This window comes from Carlito syrichta, unplaced genomic scaffold (assembly GCF_000164805.1).
Source record: "Carlito syrichta isolate Samal-C Ts95f unplaced genomic scaffold, Tarsius_syrichta-2.0.1 Scaffold130450, whole genome shotgun sequence".
Taxonomy (NCBI): domain Eukaryota; kingdom Metazoa; phylum Chordata; class Mammalia; order Primates; family Tarsiidae; genus Carlito; species Carlito syrichta.
In genome coordinates, this window is record NW_007074546.1 from 223747 (window position 1) to 243934 (window position 20188).

The 20188-nt window shown below is 35.6% G+C and overlaps 1 protein-coding gene across 1 annotated transcript in view; it reads left to right on the top strand.

The window, feature by feature from the left end:
• The window catches only part of LOC103250442 (multidrug resistance-associated protein 1-like), a gene marked incomplete at its 3' end in the record, with an annotated part of 91885 nt that extends 74866 nt beyond the window's left edge, over nt 1-17019 (top strand). Inside the window, exons 17-23 of the mRNA XM_008049030.1 lie at nt 386-446; nt 987-1203; nt 9107-9261; nt 11483-11638; nt 13606-13805; nt 15158-15284; nt 16918-17019. Coding sequence (XP_008047221.1) covers nt 386-446; nt 987-1203; nt 9107-9261; nt 11483-11638; nt 13606-13805; nt 15158-15284; nt 16918-17019 — 1018 coding nt within the window. The remainder of the gene's footprint in view (nt 1-385; nt 447-986; nt 1204-9106; nt 9262-11482; nt 11639-13605; nt 13806-15157; nt 15285-16917) is intronic.
• Nucleotides 17020-20188: the final 3169 nt, after the last annotated feature.

A 20188-nucleotide genomic window follows, 5' to 3' on the forward strand; every position in this document is an offset into this window, starting at 1 on the left:
AAGAAGTGAGCAAAGGAGGATAGTGAATGGAACAGCCAAATGACATTAGCTGAAGTGATCCAGGGACTTGACTGAAGTTTAAAGATAATTATTTAAAGTTTAAAGATAAATATATAAAGATAAATATATGAAGTTTAAAGATAAATATATAAAGATACAGAGGCAGTGAAATAAATATCAGACAACACGCTTGGGCCCTAAATTAGGTGTGATATGTTTCCTTTTGATAAGACTAAAGGAGCAATATTATCATCAGAGAAAATCAGATTGCTGTTAAGGTAAGGAATAGAGGAATATGCAATGAAATGGTTAAGAATGTATAACTCTTTTAAAAATGTTGTCTTCATCTAAAATCTAAAAAGTAGAGTTTGTCTTATTTTATCAGGTCCTCATTGGATCAAGGAAAACAGTTCTCAATGAAAAAAGAAAAAATTCCCTTTGGTGGGGTAAGCACAGAAGAACTAATGTTATTTGTTATTAACTACCCGAATATAAAAGAATACCTTGCATTATTAGTAAATACTATCAATTTATCATTTAATTTGAGAAGAGTTGCTATATAACAGTTTTAAAAAATTAAAATAGAATGGTTGGATATTGTAGTGGTGCTTAGTTATAATTACCTGTCAGTTATGTATATTCCTTTTTATTAATATTAACTAACATTAATTGAAACTTTAAGTGCCCAGTACTGTGGCTGACACTTTACATGCATTTATAAGGTGGCTATTATGATTATTTATGGATGACTTATTTGAGAATTAGAGATGTTATTGACCTGACCAAGTTCACAAAGCTTAGGAAATGTCAGAATAAGATTTAAATCTAGCTTATTTGACTTTAAGGTACAGCTTTGAAGTACTATATCATACCATTTATTTAACTGAGGCTAATCAGAAACTATCAGTAATGAAACTCATTCAAAAATGGCATGCCACATTCTGATATTTCTCAATAACCTAATGTTATATCAATTTTGCCTTTAGTTGTTGTCAATCATTCTGAAGTACCTCCAGGCCTTTGGCTGGCTCTGGGTATGCCTGGTTTTAGCCACCTACTTAGGGCAGAATTTGGTGAGCATTGGACAGAATCTATGGCTTAGCAACTGGGCAAAAGAAGCGAAACACATGAATAAGCTCACAGAATGGAAGAAAATACAAAGCAGTAAACTTAGTATCTATGGATTATTGGGATTAATAAAAGGTAAAAAAAAATCTATCTGCATCTTTTTTTCTGTTTCTTACCTAATTGATTCAAACACAAACATATGGCATCATGTTATTTCAAATAAAATTTATGCCATGCTTTTCAAATATTTGGAGATAATACAAATGTATATGTATTCAATTTACCATATTTGAGAATGTAAACCAAAACTTCTAGGTGTCAGCTACATGGCCTATATTAAATGATTTATGTATTTATCTTATTTAACTTGACAATGATTATTTTAAAAGATGAAGTTTTCCCCATTTGATAGCTGAGGAAACTGAGGCTTATATGTTAAGTCACGAAAGAGTCAAAAGTCCTGACTACGTGATCACTTTCTATACATATGAGGCTTGTAAGTGGTGTGAAGATCAATAAGTGAATCTGTTAACTAGGTGAAGCCCAGTGAGCTTATTTCAGGTGTACAATCAAACTACATGGTAAGCAATTAGTGTTATAATGACAGCAAAAGAAAAAACTGTGAAACTTTAGAGTGGGGGAAGGCAATATTTGGTTGAGGTATTAATGTGATTTCTAAGGAATATTTGGAATTTGAGGTGGCACTAAAAAGATGAATAGAATTTTGTCCTATTGTGATCACAGAGAAGGAGAAAATGTAACAGAGCTAAACAGGTAGGTGTGAGTAAAGGCAGGGAAGGGGAAAGTAATAAGGGATTTAGGCAAGAGTAGGGATGCCAGTTTGAGTGGTCTTCAAGTTTATTGGTAGAACAGTGAGAAGGTCGTTTGGAGATATTGCAGATGGTGGTTGGAAAGGCAAATAGAAAACTTTAGGGCATCAAGGAAGGAAGTCACATAGTTGGAGCTATATTTTAGAGAAAGAATAAAGTAGCAGTAATGATTTTTTAAAAGATGGATTTTTATTAGAGGAACTAGCATTAGAGGAACCCAGGAGAAGTTGGAGTTGATAGGGAAAGAATAATCAAGTGTATCCAGAAGTCTAGTTGGGAGTTAATCTAGTATAGAAAAACTTCTTATCTGATCCATGTCTGTGTCGCCCATAATAACCAATGAATAAGAAGCAGAAGAGAATTGAATAAATATCTGATGAAAGAATGGTCAGAAAGCTACAATAGGTTTAGATTAAAGGGACAGATAGGAAAGACGTTGCAGTGAAAACATGTAAGAACTGCTTATTTGAAAATAAGCAGAAGACATTCATCTGTCATGATTTTGAAGTTTAAGTTGGTAACTGAGGGAGCAATATGACAATAATAAGGAAACCTGGAGGAAGCTATCATTGCTGGAGCAGAGAGATGCTGAATTCAATTGCGACACGTTTAATGGGAAGTGCTGATGCATTTTTCCACTTTTTTTCTCCAATACTTAGACTAAAATGCACATCTGAAAATTTTGAAAGCAGGTTTCTTTATCTGTAAAATGAGGGGCTTAGACTAGACAACTTCTGTATTTCCTCCAAGGTCTAGTATTCTATGGCTCAGTTGTTCTGCTTAGACTTGGAATCATTCTATAGAGATAATAAATGAAGCCAAAGGAGTAGTTGTGATCACAATGAATGAGGATTAAGGACCATAAAGTGAATGACAGTTTCTTGAGGAATGCCCACATAGAGCTGACTGGGGGACTGGTTTCACAGAATTTGAATAGAGAGGGAGAGAAAGAGAGAAAACAATTGCAATAATGTGGATGCCTCCTCCATGCCTGGAATTCCAAAATGATTTATTTTTTTGTTTTGTTTTGTTTTTGAGTCAGGGTAGAGTGCAGTGGCACAATCACATCACCCAGGCTGGAGTGCAGTGGCACGATCACGGCTCTCTACAGTCGCAAACTCCTAGGCTCAGGTGATCCTTCTGCCTCAGGTTCCTGAGTAGCTGGGACTACAAGCACACAGTACTCCACCGGGCTGTTTTATCATTTTTATTTTTGTAGAAACAGTCTCACTATGTTGCCTAGTCTGGGTTCTCAAACTCCTGGGTTCAAGCAATCCTCACAATTCAGCCACCCAAAGTGCTGGAATCACAGACATGAGACACCTTGCCCAGTCCAAATTGTTTTAGTTATTGAGTTTGAACCTAATGAAATTGCCTGTGCTTGAACTTCTCTGATCCACAAAAATAGCAATTTCATATAGTTTAAGCTAACATAATTCATTTAACATCTGTCCAAATGGGAGACCCCTTAAACTTGGGCATGTTACTTAAGCTTTCAATTTTATCACTTGTAAGATACATTGTTCCAGTGATTAAATTAGGTAGCACATGTAGCATATATAGAAAAGTTCTGAGCATAGGGAAAGAGTGCCATAGACATTAGCTATTGTTTAACAATGGAAATCATAAGTAATATAATCAAAGTCTTATAACTACTACGTTTTGGAGTCAGGATTTGAATTCATGTCTACCTGACTCTCAAGCCCATTTTTTAACCACTAAATTAACATTTTTAAAGGATTTTACATGAATAGTAATGCTCCACAAGCATTGGGGTCCTTTTCAATAGGTTTGGAAAATTGAAAACTATATTCTTCCACAAGTCTGAAATCTTTTTTCTCTTCTTCATTAAAAGTTTTGAGATATTCTACAATAAAATGACCTGTTTAACCCAATATTTCTCAAATCTATTTGACCATGAAATTTTTTCTCAAGTTTCCCTTTAACATCTTGGAGTAACTTATGTTCTACAATATATACTTTGGGAAACTCCACAATATGACACATTGCTTTCCAAATGAACCTGAAAAGTATGATATAACAAAAGAACGGTTAAAAAAAGGTAGTGTTTCAAGAAAGTTCTCAATGGTTCTGAAATGCTGCAGATATGTTAAGGAGAAAGAAAAATAAGACATGATCCCTGATTAGAATCAAGGAAACATCATCAAGAAAGAAGTAGGAAAATAATCATAGGTAATTAAATAGTTGTTTGAGAATATTCAAAAGTATAGTACAATTAAAGGGAAGATGTTTAAAACAGAGGTAATTTGTTGTGTTTGTATGAAGAAAGAAAGGCAACTTGAGAATAACACAATTCAAATTTAAATAGAGCCAACGATGTAGAAGTTGTTATATATAAAGAGATTCATAAAAGAATACAGAAAGAGATACATGCATTTAGTAACAGAAAGTTAAAAGAAGATAAAAGCTATGGCACTTAATTAGAACTTTGCTTCTCTTTTTACCTCTCCCATCTTATTTTTATTGTCTGGTCATAGTACTGATTACAACTCTTCATCAGAAAATAGGCAGATATTTGAGACAGATTTATGTTTGCTCTGTCATCTTGTTAACAACATTCATTGGGAAAAAGATGCTAATACTAAAATGAGATATAAAGATTATCTACAGTATGGAAGAAGAGGACTTTACAATCTGTTAGGTTTCTAATCAGTTAGAGTCAAGTTTATTGACTTGCAGTTTGTAACTCAATGAGCAAAAGTAGATATAACAATAGAAACTTCCATGTGTACGTGAATATCTTTACATATATCACATATACATTTGAAAGTTAAATTCATACCAACTTCAACTCTGTGAATTTATGTGACAGTTTTAGAGTAGATTTAATAAACTTTGAAGAACATTTCAGAGAAGCAAAGATCATTTTCTATAATATATAAAGTATGAAAGTTTATGGTCCATAATATTATGTATACAATCTTAATTTTAATTAACTGTCAATAAATATACGAAGTATTTTGTACCAAAGAAACAGATTATACACCATTTTATCATAAAGACTTTCTTTTATGATTAGGTTTAGGTCTAGAATGGTCTTCAGTCATTAGGAGTATAAATCTTCTCTAATTTATCACTTCATCACTTTAAATGTTTTATATTTAAAAAATTTAAATTTTTCTTAAGACTTATTAACTTCAATTATAAATTACATTCCCATAAGTAAGGTGAGCCTGATAAATGAAGATCTAAAATTTCTAATTTTGTCAAGAGAACACAACTACATCATATGGAACCTGATACAATGGAGGGCAAGTTGTATTCAATGACATCATCACAGTTCACGTTTTTTGGGGGAGAACTTTAAAGCTTAAACATATCATGAAAGTAATGTAAAAAAATAAAATGAAGCTTGTGCAGCATTTTCACATGATAATACTACAGGCCCACTGTGAATAATATAGAAGGCTAAACATGCAAACAAAACTGGAGTGCTGAAGCAGAAAATGCTACAGCTTTATTTTATGACAATAATAAAGATCTTACCTCATTTGTTAAAAAAAGAAATAACCCTGAACATTTTTTTTCTTGAGTTTAAACTATCTGCTTCCCAAATCTCTAGGACACTTGACACATTCCTAATCTATTTTTTATTTTGTTTTGTTTTTATTTCTCACTATTAGGAACTTTCTTCAATCCAATGGGTAAACTATAGGCACCTTATTTTCAAAGTGTAATGTTTAAGGAAGGGCACCGCTGCTTCCAGTTTAAGATGGTTATGGATTATTTACTTACCTTCCTAAATGTCACTGAAATAACAGTGAATAAATATAAAAGGAATGGTGCCGGGGATTTTAGAGTGATAAATTTGTGTATATAAAATTATATTAATAGGAAATCAAAGGTAAAAGAAAATCTGTTAGGCAGGAACAGATACTGGAGAAGCTAGAACAGAAGAGGGAGACATTTAGTTGAGCCATGGAAAAACATTGAATTTATGGTCACAGGTACAGCGAGCAGATTTGAGTTACAGCGAGCAGATTTGATTGGAGGACATCAAAGTAATTCACTAGAGCATTGTTCTGCTGGCCTGCTAGCCTCACCTAGAACACCGCCCACCACCATCAATATATATAGCTGTTGACATAGTAGTGGTACAATAAAAACAGGAAAGCTGATGTTTAAAGAGAAAATTAGAATTTCTAGCATGTGTAACATGTATGGAAGAAAGTCTCTTAACTGTGACTTTTACAAAAAGCCTCAGCCTACATGTCAGAATCCTGATACAAAGACTTCCAGGGTCAAACTTACTTACTAAAGTGGAACTTGAAGCAAACCCTTCCATTCAGGGGAGAAAAAAATTGGGGAGAAATTAATGTATGTGATGGCAGGAGAAAGTCCCGTCAGGTACCTATATTAGTTAACCATGTCTTTCTCTCATATTTTTGAACTGATAGTGGATGGTCAGACATTTTAATCAAATCAAAAGTATAAATAATAAAGTCAGCAGTCGATTCCAGAAGTAAAACAGTAATATTTGGAATACAAATAAACCTTTAAAAGTTTAATTAGTGTCTTTAGGGATTCAAAATATTGGATCCATAAAGTTAGGTGGAGAATGTGCTGATATAAGTTGTCTGAGAATTAGAAAGTTTTTTTAATTAAAGAATTTTAATAGATTGTACAAGTGTAAAAAGATAAATTAGAAGAAGTTATGCCAAATGTATAACATCAAAAACAGAGATGGAAAATGATAGATTAAAAATAATTAGAGAACCACTTTAAGAAGCTCAACATTCACATAAAAAAGAGCTTCAGTAGGTGAAAAATTATTAAGTACACAATATTTAAAAAACACTTCCCATAACTAAAGAATACAAATAACTGTTCCAACAACCATTCTAGTTTAAAGAAGAAAGACAGAGAGTACCAAGAGGGTAGTTTGTGTTGCAGAAGGAAAGGGCCAAATAGGAAGAAACAAAAATAGGATATTTTATGAGTCTGAACATATTCAGAAGAGATTTGCTGACTTTTGTAGTGTGGGGAATAAATTAATGCTGGTTACATAGAAAACTAAGCATATAGAAAAATAGTGGCACGAGCATTATAAATTTAGTGAACTTCTTGGATAATATGTGTTTAGTAGTGATGTAAGCACTAAATATTTATTTGAGAAAAAAGAATTACCTATCTTTGGAAGGTGAAGAGGAAAGAATAGGGAAGAAATGGAGGAAAATAGCAGAAAATATTTAAGTCTGAGAACGCTAGTTGACAGTATGTGTTATTATTTCAAAATATAAATTAGCTAAAGGAGTTTAAGGTAGCAAAGGTCAACTAAATTTGTTTTGTTTTAAACATACCTATTTTTAAAAACCAGGATTATATTGGCAACACTCTTACTAGCAATTTTGTATATTAGATTGCATTAAAGCAATTGTGTATCTGTTAAGACTCAAAGAACAAACTGGCTTAAATAACATGGAAATTGATTGACACTTAAAACTGAAAATCCTAGGCATAAATCCTTAAACACATTTGATCCAGAGTTTCAACTAAAGTGTCCACAACTCTCTTAATTTATCAGATCTTCTTGTTTTCCTGGCTGGTTTCATTCTCAGGCTTCATAGGGTGATGGACACATATCTTTCAAACATCTTTTTTTCATAGAAGTCCATGAATTTCTCTGCTTGTATCAATTTGGGTCACTTATCTATTCTTGAGTCAATCATTGAAACAAAACATTTTTATTTTTCTAGCCCTACAAGTTTCCCAATTTGGGGACTCTTTCCCCTTCCGTTTCTTCTCATATACGGGAAAGCTCTTTTTTGAGCTGGTCTCTTTGTTTTTATATTTCCAAATGTAGCTAATAATTATTTTTCAACCTCTTCCATTAAAGCTACAAGTTTACTATGTATGTGTGTGTATACATAATGTATACACACACACACATATATAGCTTTTTTAGTTATTACAATTGCAATCCTTCCACCAACCAAATTCCAGTAGCTTAACACACCATGAGAAATTTATTCCTGTCAGCCGGGCTCGGAGGCTCAACCTGTAATCCCGCGCCTTTGGGAGGCTGTGGTGAGTGGATTGCCTGAGCCCGCGGGTTCAAGACCCTCCTGGGCAGCGAGACCTCATCTCTACAATAAATCAAAAAATCAGCTGGGTGTGGTAGCGCATGCCTGTAATTCCGGCTACTTGGAAGGCTGAGGTGGAAGGATCGCTGGAGCCCAGCAGGTCGAGGCTGCGGTGGCCGGGAGCGGCCACTGCACTCCAGTCTGGGTGACAGAGTGAGACTCCACCTCAAAAAAAAAAAAAGAAATTTATTCCTCACTCATACCCTGTGTCCACTGTGGGTCAGGAAAGGGACTCAAGTTAAAGGAGCAATTCAACACCATTTTAACTGCTGGCAGGCACTGTGCAAAGGCAATAGAACTGACACCAACAATTAAATGCTCTAACCTGGAAGCTCTAGGTGTCATTTCTTTCATAATTCATTGTTCAGAGCTATGTTCATTTGGACCTATCTGTAAGGGGCCAGAAAATTCAACTATTTATATTATGTACCCAGAAGCCAAGAGAACTGGAACTATTTGGCTAAAAGCATAAGTAACTTACACATTGTCCCACAGAACATCATAAAGAAAACAGGTTGCTAAAATTTTGTGAACCAAGCCAGGTGTGGTGGCTTACACTTGTAATCCAAGTACTTTGGAAGACTGAGGTGGGAGGATTGCTTGAGCCCAAGAGTTCGAGACCAGCCAGAGCAAAGTGAGACCTCATCTCTAGAAAAAATTTTAAAAATTAGGCACGGTGGCATGCACCTGTAGTCCCAACTGCTCAGGAAGCTGAAGTGGGAGAATTGCCTGGACCCAGGAGTGGGAGGCTGTGGTGAGCTGTGATCATGCCAATAAACTCCACAACCTGAGCAAGAGAGTGAGACTCCCAACTCAAAAAGATAAAATAAAATAAAATTTTGTGAACTAGATTGGTGTTTCATCATCTGGGCGTTTTCGTCAAATCCATGAATGAGTACTATGCTCTGGCAGCATGACAAACCATCAAAGCGTCTATTTGTTTTAAATGTTCCATATACATTTATATTTAGTTTGTTCAACAACATCTTAGGTATGATATTTGGGTTTTCAGTTTTAAAATACTATTACAAGCAACCTCTGGACAGTTGGAACACAAAATTCCTTTATGATGTTTATATAACTCTAATAATAATGTGTGTTTAGGTCTCTTTGTTTGCTCGGGAGCCTATGTAATCACCAGAGGATCCCTGGCTGCCTCTCGAACTTTGTATACTCAGCTGTTGAATAATGTGCTGCACCTCCCACTTCAGTATTTTGAAACCAATTCCATAGGCCGGATCATCAGTCGGTTCACCAAGGTAAGGAAAGACATATCTTATTAAATAGCATACCTAAAAGCGGTGACCCATATTTAGTGTCTTATAATTGTATTTGTACAAAATATCGTGTAAGTATAGATTTCATTGTTAAATATATTACTAAACCTCAGCATATTTATAACTGATGTATAACAGATTTACATTTTACACATATACTTAAAATAAACTTTGAAAAGTTACTTAAAGAATTCAAAAGAACATGTGCTTTGATATCTACAATTCTAGCCCTCATACACTTTGAGTTTGAGAATCACTGGTTTAAGACAAGGGAAAGAAAATGCAAATCTGTATGACGATGGCTGGACTTTGAAAACATTCTGTCTTTAAGAAAACATAAGAACTCCCTTATAACAAATAGGGGCTGGGTGGAGGTTTCCAGAGTGTCTCTGCTTATCTGTGGGGATTTTCCCATTGTGCCTTCCTTTTTTTTTTTTTTTGAGTTGGAGTCTCACTCTGTCGCCCAGACTGGAGTGCAGTGGCCGCTCCCGGTCACCGCAGCCTCGACCTGCTGGCCTCCAGCAATCCTTCCGCCTCAGCCTTCCGAGTAGCCGGAATTACAGGCGTGTGCTACCACGCCCGGCTGATTTTTTGATTTATTATAGAGATGAGGTCTCGCTGCTCAGGCGGGTCTCGAACCCGTGGGCTCAGGCAATCCACTCACCTCAGCCTCCCAAAGGCGCGGGATTACAGGCTGAGCCACCGAGCCTGGCTGTGCCTACTATTAAGTGCTTATAATTGCAAGAACCAATAGAGATATAATGCAAACCACATGTGTAATGTTAGATTTTCTGATAATCACCATACAAAGTAAAAAAAAACAGTTGAAATGATGAATTATAATAATATATTTTATTTAACCATGTATATCCAAAGCATAATTCCAAACTGTAATCAATATAAAATTATTAATTAAATATTTATGCTTTTTTAGTACCAAGTCTTTGAAATTTGATTTTTATTATATACTTATAGCACACCTCAATTTGCAGTAGTCACATTTCAACTGTTCCATAACCTCATACTGCTAATGTTTCCTATATTAGAAAGTGCAAGTCTAAAACCTTAAAGTATATTAATACATCTACATGTATATGTAAAAAAAATTGTGCATGAGGGGAAGATACAACATGAAAATACAAATAAAAGTACCTAGTATGGTCAATTTTTGATGGGATATTAAATTTTGCTTAATTATATCAATGTATATACTGTTCTTTGAAAACTTATAGAAGAATTTGAACAACATTCTATCTCTCCCAGTGGAGATTTCTTACTAGACCCTAATGAATAATTATCATTTTTATACAGTAAAATTTCATATGACTGGGTCTCAAGCAGATGGGAGTATGGGAAGGCAAATTCTACAGATAGGTAGGAAATTGCAAAAGTAAGTGATATTACTACACTATTTGGTATGTGAGATAATCAGGGAAATCCCAACACAAAACGGAATTAATAAAATTTCATTTCTACTCTGTGTCAGTTTTGTCCTGAACTGAGTAGTTCCTCCATTCAAGGTGTTTTTGTATTCCCTGGGATCTCTTAGGTCAAACGTTTTACCACCAATATAGACCTAATTAAGTTGTTATATGCAGCAAAGTGTGAATTAACACATGACCTTCCTATTGTCCTTCTCTCATTCCTATTTTCCACCTCACCTTTCAGTTTCTAATTTCGTAAATTAAGATTATTTTGCTTTCTTGCCTGGTCTGATATGTGTAGGAACCACCAACCCAAGAAGGCCACTGGACATGTTCTTAGATGATAACATTGCCCCAGGAGAGATTTTAAAAATTTTTGAATAGTAAATAGTCATAGATGAAGACCCCAAATACTGGATTTTGAAAATAAAGCTATTGGATTTTGGACTTTTTTTTTTTTTTTCCTTAACAGGGTCTGACTTTAGTTGTATAATTAATTATTGTAGATGCAGGTAGCTATTGAAAAAATATAAATTGCTTGATCATAGGCATCTTTTTACCAGAACAATTTTTTAATTTTTATAGTTGGCTACAGGAGAAAAATATAAAAAGATGGGCAAAGATTATGTAGCTAAACTTATTTAATCATCAGATTGTCATACCTAGGTAAACAATTTTGTTTTGTTTTTTTATTTTCCCACTGAATCATATATTTCTTCTTCCCCTCATTCAAAACCATGAAGATTAAAAATAAAATGACCTGATATCAAATTTTTCAGGACATGTTAATAATTGATATGCATTTCCATTACTATTTACGGATGTGGTTGAACTGTACTTTGGATGTTATCGGAACAGTTTTGATCATTGTGAGAGCTATACCAAACTTCATTCTGGGAATTATTCCTCTGGTTTTCTTCTACTTCTCAATACAAGTAAGTATTTACATTTGAATTTGTATTACAACTTATAAGTCTATAGTCAAACAGAGTTTCAGACCCACTTAAATCTCCTGTTTATCCTCATTTTCAAGAAACAGTGCCCCAGAAAGATTACATAGACTAGAGATTCACTGGGGGAAATGCTTGTAAAAGATAAAGGAGGGAGTGAGAGAAGTCTGGGCTGAGCAAGCCCTCAGGCAGGGATGCAAGTCTGATCACTGCAAAGAAAAAAAAGAAGGAAGGATTGGGTAGAAAGGTCTTGGACTACAGAGCAGTTCCATAACAGGTTCAGGTAAACCAAGAGGAATTCCTCCAAGTTGCCCATGTGAGTGTCCCACATGTCTCCAGAATGAGGCTGCTTTACCACTCCTTGCCATGTTCAGTCACTGGGTGTTACTCATGGAAAAAGTGGCCTCCATGGTGACACAGTAGTGACCTCAGCGATGCTGCAGGCAGGCTATCAGTCTGAGTGTGTATGCATATGTACATTTGTCTAGAAAAAAGTGTTTTGCCCTTAATCAACTATTCAGAGGGTCTGTAACACAAAAACATATTCCCCAATCTAGACAATCTCTTAAGCCCCTCTGCAGCCTCTGAATGCCATAACCTTTTGTATTCTCCAAGGCACTTAACACAGGGTAGAGCTCATAAACAGCGAATGGTATGTAACTTCAGCTATGTTTTTGTTTGTTAGGAGTTTTGCATAAAATTTTAGATCTGAAGATTTTTCTAAAAAATTTACAAGATCTAGTGATCTTGACTTTTGTTTCCAGTTGGTAGCCATTTGGAGGGCTAATTAATTATGGTCCAGTTAATTTAAGGCATGTACCCTCTAGCTCTCCACAATCTCCATCCATTCTAATTATCCTCAACCTGGGTCTAAGAGGAGTAGCCAACTTTGTAATTGTGCCTGTGCTGGTGCTTTTTATAGAGGAAAAAAACCTAACTTTTTTGTAATTATGTTTAAGTACTAAAATATTAGAAGGAAGATGGGATTAATGGTAGTAAATATCTGTCTGGGGATGGGGAAACACCTCTTATCAACAAGGGTGACTGAATGAAGCATATTTGTATACCTAACCCTTAACTGTACCCCACAATATCATAATAAAAAATATTGATTAAAAAAAAGAAAAATAAAAAAACAACTAAAAATCACCAAATGTTTTGGGAAAAAATAAAATAAAATAATAATAAAAAATAAAAATATTGTTTGGTTTGCTTTTCTCACTTAAGAGATTGACTGCCTGGTCATATTTTCAACATGTGACGCAGAACTTTCTCCACAGTAGATACTCAATAAGGCCATTTGACAACCATGTCAAAGGGAAAATTTGCCCCAATTATGCTCTAGTTGTTCTGCCCAGAATGCAGCAGGAAGCCAGCTCAGCAGTTCAAAGTGGACTTTTTAGTGTTACAAGGGCATATTAGTGTCCTGAGTCTCCTGTGACAAAGTATCACAAACAGGGTGGCTCAAAACATCAGAAATGTATTCTTTCACAGTTTTGGAGGCCAGAAAAAAATTAGTATGTAGGCAGGGGATTTGTTCTTTCTGGAGACTCTGAAGGAGAATCTGTTTTGTGCTTCTTTCCTAACTTCTGGTGGCTGTTGGCAATCCCTGGCATTTTCCTTGACGTATAAACACATTATTCCAGCTCTGCCACTGGCTGCACATGGCATTCTCCTTGTATGTCTTCTTTTCTGTCTCTTAAGAGAACTCCCAGCACTGGATTTAAGGATCCACCGTAAATTCGAGGTGATCTCATCTTGAGATCTTGAGCTTAATGACATCTGCAAAAAATCTTATTTCCAAATAAGGTCACAAGTCCTGGGGGTTAGGACCTGAACTTAACTTTTTGTGGTCGTTCTTTGAATCACTACACACATGTGTTGCAGTTTTTAAACCACTGAAGTAATTTCTGCTACATCTTTCAGAATGCCTCTTTCTGTTTTCTGATTAGAGATACTACATGGCAAGCTCTCGGCAGATTCGGCGGTTGGTGGGAGCCTGCAACTCCCCTATCATTTCCCATTTTAGTGAGACTTTATCAGGAGTGTCCACTATCAGAGCATTTGGACATGAACAGAGGTTTATCCAGCAAAACAAAGAGATGGTGAATGAGTACTTAATCTGTTACTACAATAATGTAATTTCAAACAGGTAAATCACATCAATATACCTAGCTTTGGTCCAGTCTCTTAGATACCTTGTTCACTGACTTCTAAACAGAAAATGTGTTTTGTAATGGCATTTCATCTAATTAAAACATTTATACTACTAAGCCAGTAATACCTTCTAGTATTTAATATATATTTAAATTCAATTGTATCTACTTACATTCATATAAAAGGTACATACTACTTTATATGAAAGCAAGGTTTCAAGTTAATGACTGATATAAATGATGCTGTTAGGATTATTCATGACATGACTTACACTGTTTTATATTTTACAATATATCCTATTTGCATGCACTATTTTATAATGTTTTTGAATTTGAAGTTACTCACATAAAGGAGAAAAAGAATTAAATAGAGTTGGGCATATTTCAATTTTTAGAGATTAATTTTATCATATAAAAAGTGTATATAATTGAGAAGGTAATTAATGTTTCAACTGGATTTTTGAAATGCATAATATCATTTTAGCTAGTTTTCTTTTCTTTAGCTTTTAAATTCTGATTAAATTTTAAAGCAAAGTTCTGCAAAAGTAGTTATTTTTATGCAGAGGAATCCTTTAAGCTATCGTCAAGTGACAATCCTATCTTTACCCGGGAGTCATCAAAATGTGTTAGCGGTATATGGTCTGATCGCAGTCAAGTTCTTGTGTCCCTGTTGGGAATGAATTTACAAGCAGATGAGGACTCCAGAAAGTAAGACAAGCAGGTGACTTATTGAGCAAAACCAAAGTACACTCTCATGATGAGAAAGAGCAGACCAGGCAGTTAAGGGAGAGCAGCTGCCCAGATCTGACGCTGAGTGTGGCTTTTATCCTTTGGTTACAAGAGGGCTAGTTTTGGGGTGGTTTTTGTGACCTCTTCTTCCCATTGCCCTGGGAAGTTTTAAGCCTCATAAGGCCATCCTGGGACTGACTGCCCTGGCATCCTGGTGGATGGATATTTTGTAAGACTCGATACTAATAATATCATAATAAGGCTAACTAACTCTTGTCTAAACTTTGACTTTGATAGTCTGTCTCCATTGTGTGCGTGTCCCATGAGTTCGCCCAAAAGTTCATCTTTCAACCGCAAGCATCCTGAGAAGGCTGCTGCAGAGTTGCCTAATATGGGTTTAATGGTTTAGGCTGCTTTAGGAGCGATTTTGTAATTTTTCTACAACCCTGAACATTTCTTACGCTAACCTGTCTACTCTGTTACTATGTTTGAATGAGTTACAAGTAAGTGGGACGAAAATACTGATGTTTAATTCCCAATTTCCCAGAGGAGAATTATCAGTAAGTACACCAAAACTTTGTCATTTCTGTTACTCAGGAATATCCTCCATTTATCACAGGTGGCTGTCAGTTAGACTTGAGTTTCTTGGCAACTTAATGGTGTTTTTTGTTGCACTGCTTGCTGTGCTGGCTGGCACGTCTATAGATTCAGCAATGGTTGGTTTGTCTATATCCTATGCCCTAAATGTAAGTATCAATGATTTTTGTGGTTTAGTTACAATCCAGTGAATTAACCACTCTTCCATTCTGCTGTCTGAATTATAGATTATATTAACTAAGTAATGAGACAAATTTGGATTATCCTGGAGGCTCATTTCTTTCGTTGCTTTGGTAGTCACAGGAAGCTAGCTCAGCAGTTCTAAATTAGCTCATAAGAAGAGCAGGGCATTCTCAACAGTGAGTTCTTGAGGACCAGGAAACTCCTGCTGTTCCACAGTTACCCAGAAGTTTTCTGCTCTCCTAGCCTTAAAGATTTACCAAGTGTTGCCAGGGCAGGTTCTCTCTTCACCACAGCTAATATATCCAATTTGCTCAACCTTATCAGTAAAATAATGCAAGCTCTGGCAAGCGTGCACATGCTGCTTCTCCTCTGCTGGTGAATTTTTCCCTTAAAAAGCCCGATTTTAGATTGTACTGTCAAGCACTAGTGGTATGAGTGTGTGCACAACCCTTTTGTAAAACAGCAGATGTCCTAAACTACTTAATATAGTTCCACATTATTTAAAAGATAAGTCTAAATGATCTTGGTATGTACCCTAAGTTCCTCATCCAAAAATCTTGAGGCCAGTTGCATTTCAGAATTCAGAACTTAGGTTTTTAGAAAGGAAATATACTACATAGCCTCGTGCAGGACCTGAGAAGCACCCCATAAGCAAACAATACTCTTTTTTTGCAGTGAAATATGTGAATACACACCCTCAGTGGGTTAAACATCCACTTTAAAGAGACTTACATCAGTTCAAGTCAGGTCGACTAGCAAGTGGGTTGGCATCAAACCCAAGAAAAAACTGTATTGTCAAAGTTTTTTGACCTTTAGAATTAGGTTTGAACTTATCATTTGGGAGAACCTACATTTGAGAATAGGGTGAGAAGAAAACACAGTTTTAGAGAAAGGAAATGGGGACCGGGCACGGTGACTCAAGCCTCTAATCCCAGCACTTTGGGAGGCTGAGGTGAAGGGATTGCCTGAGCCTATGGGTTCGAGAACAGCACGGGAAACTTGGCGAGACCGCCTCTCTACAATAAATAAAAAATTAGCTGGGTGTGGTAGTGTGCGCCTGCCGTTCTGGGTACTTGGAAGGCTGAGGCGGAAAGATTACCAGAGCCCAGCAGGTCAAAGCTGGGGTGGCCATGAACTTGCCACTACACCAGCCTGGATGACAAGAGTGAGGCTCCAACTAAAAAAAAAAAAAAAGAGAGAGAGAGAATTAGGAGATTAGGAGACCCCATCTTTCTTCTGATAAAAGTTAGTAAAGAATGCCAAAGTGTTTGTGCACTACTTTTTTTTCTCATTTAAGATGCACATTTTTTGAAGCATCAATCTTGGTATTCATCTTTCCTTATAATAAAGTAGCAACTTATTTCATATATACTGAACTATGGTCATTCTATCCTCTGCCAAATGATTCCATTATTTGTGATATTAAAAATTTAATATACTTAAAGATTCACAAGTGTGTAGATGAAGAAATATGTTTGTGTCTAAAGTTGTTAAATAATCAACTCTGAAAAATGAAACTTTATAGAAATAAAATATAATTTATTAAATTAAAGATTTAAAAACATGCACTAAACTCGTTTTCTCCCTCATGTCCCCTAGATTACTCATTCTCTGAATTTCTGGGTAAGAAAAACATGTGAAATTGAAACCAATGCAGTTTCCATTGAAAGAGTTTGTGAATATGAAAATATTGATAAAGAGGTAAGCATTTCTAAATAATAAATGGATATAGGATTAAGCTACTGTAATGCATCATGAATTGACATTAAATTAAAAAATGAATTTTAAACAAAACCTACACTTTGAAATTCATGTTATATTGAGCATTTCAATGAAATTGAAACCAAAATTATTGTAAAACAGACCATTATTTTAAATATCACCAAAACAGAAATAAAATACCTTCAAATAAATTAGAACACTCAATAAATTAGAAATTATATCTACATTTCAGTGAGTTATGAAAATGAAATATGATAACCTTTTTTTTTTTTCTTGAGTTGGGGTCTCAACTCCAGGCTAGAGTGCTAGAGTGCAGTGGCACAATCATGGCTGATGGCAGCCTTGACTTCCTAGGTTCAGGCAATCCTTCCACCTCAACCTCCCAACTAGCTGGAATTACAGGTGTACACCACCACACCTGGCAATTTTTAATATTTTTTTAGAGATGAGGTCTTGCTATGTTTCCTAGGCTTGTCTTGAACTCCTGGACTCAAGCAATCCTCCTGCCTTGGCCTTTCAAAGTGTTGGGATTATAGCTTCTGGCTATTTTTAAATGCACAGTGATTTGCCATCTACTGATGTGTAGGATAAAGTACATTTCTTTATGGGAATTTTACATTGATAAAAGTGTATTAATATTGTCATCTTGTAATTATAGACAATTTGCACAGTTTCTCAATTAGTTACTTTGTTATTAAGTATACCTTTGTTCTACATATCCATCATTAACATAAATCAGTCCCTTTGTTCCCTTTAACTATAATTTGAGAGAGTAAAGAGTTAGAGTATAATATTTAAGTTATTTGTGTATTTTACCCACTTGAGTTACTTCTGCCTCCAACTGCCTTCATTAATTATCAGGGCAGTTGGTAAAGACTACTTTAATTTCTGTCTCTTCTTCAATCCACATATGAAGGTATCTTTCCTCTTTTGCTCAGAACTCTTCCTCTTTTGCTCAAAAGTCTAAGTAAGAGGTGCCCCTCCTCATATAATAATCGAACTTTTCTGGTTGTATTTTTTGGTAATATCACTTCCAGTTTTCTCTCAGACCTTGCTCACTGACCGCCTCTTCTAATCCTCTGCACCTTGATCCTCTGAGCCTATAAAAATGCTAAAATATTTTATACATCCACCAGCTCCTACTGCACTTTGAATCTTCCTCTAAATTCTTCCCCAAGTCTTATCTTTCCTTCTCATATAAATGCCGTGAAAGGTTCTCAGTCTATCTTCACAGTTTCCAGTTACCAAAAATCCATTTGCTCAGTCTCTTTACCAGCTAATGAGTAATATGAAATATTATTTTCTATATTTCTAAATGTTTACATATTTTGAAATTAGAAAATTTCACATTGGAAAAAGGTGATGCAGTACATGTATATACACCACATATATTTTTAAAAAACAAACAATAACTTTTCTGTAATTTAATGCAAGTTATGACAAATAAAATACTACTGCAAAAACTCTTGATGTAGAAAAGGTAAATTGTCCCAAATAACCCCATTCACCCCTCCACTTCTCTGTTTCTTCGTTACTCTTTACAGAAGAATTGTTTGGAAAGTTGCCTGTACCAGCTTCTCTATTTCTTATTCTTTAATTCTTTTTATTGAACCCTCTCTAAACAGGTTTTTGACCTCACCACTTCACTGAATCTGCCCTTGTCAAGGCCGTGACTGGTCCATTCTCAATCACCACTTTACCTGATCTGTCACTTGACATTGGCTGTCCCTTCCTTTCTTGTTACACACTTCACCTCACTACTATGCACCACACTCTTCTGAGTGTTCTACCTTCTACTTCCTCCAATACTTCAGCAGACCCCTGTGTGTCTGGTCCTGGGCATAAGTAATTATTTTCAACTAGTTATGAATTCCTTTGCCCAGAATGTTTTTTCTTTGGAATCCATATGGCTTGATCCTTCACCATGGCTAGTGAAGCCTTTCCTAACCATTCCACTTATTTTTTTTTCTTTTTAAATGTTTTTCTTTTAAAGATGTGGGGTACAATTCAGTGTTAGGTATACAAATGTTCATTATGCGGGTACCCTTGTTGAAGAGGTATGTCCGCCTCCCCCGGCAGATTCCCACTACTGCCAATCCCACCTCCTCCCCCACCCCCCAGCAGTTTCCTGATACTGCCAATCCTTTTCTTATAGTATTATGATAACTATTCAAGGTCTGCTTACGGGTGAGAACATGTGATACTCAGTTCTTTGTTACTGTGATACTTCACACAGTATTGTAGACCCTAAGTCCATCCTGGTTGCTGTAAAGTTCATGATTTTGTCTTCCTTTATGGTTGTGTAATATTCCATCGTGTATATGTACCACATTTTTTACATTTAGTCCTTTTGATGGCAGCACAGTTGGTTCCATGTTCTTGCTACTGTGAACAATGCTGTGCTAAACATATGTGTGCATGTATCTTTTTTATAGAGTGATTTGAGTTCTTCTGGGTATATTCCCAGTAGGGGGATTGTGGAGTAATATAGAAGGTCGATTCTTTTAGGAATAGCCACACTATTTTCCACAGAGGCTGTACTAGTTTACACTACCAACAACAGTGTAGGAGTGTTCTCTTTTCACTGCATCCTCTCCAGCATCTGTTGTTTTTTGAGTTCTTGATGATCTAACCACTCTACTTAAAATGACAGCTCCTTCTCTTACCAACACTGACTGTTTCTTATACTCCAAAGGTTTATTATCACCTTACAGTCTGCATATGCTATGCGGTTCTTTCTGTCTCTCCCACAAGCATGTCCACTCCATGAGGAAAAGAATTTGTATCCGTTTTCCTCGCTGCTAAATCTCCAACATCCAAAACAGTGACCGACACAGTAAACATTCAATATCTGGGGCGTGAATAAAAACAAACTGTTCTAATCTCAGCTTAAATTTCAGTTTACCTATTGTAAAATTATAAGAAAGGGATTGGCAGTAGTGGGAAACTGCCAGTGGAGGCGGACACACCTCATCAACAAGGGTGCCTGCATAATAAACATTTGGATACCTAACCCTGAATTGTACTCTACATCTTTAAAATAAAATAATCATAATCATAAATTTCAGTTTACCTTCAAACCCTTTATAGAATTTCAGAACATTTTTCTAAATAACTTGGTAGGTGATGGAAAGTCATTACTTCTAAA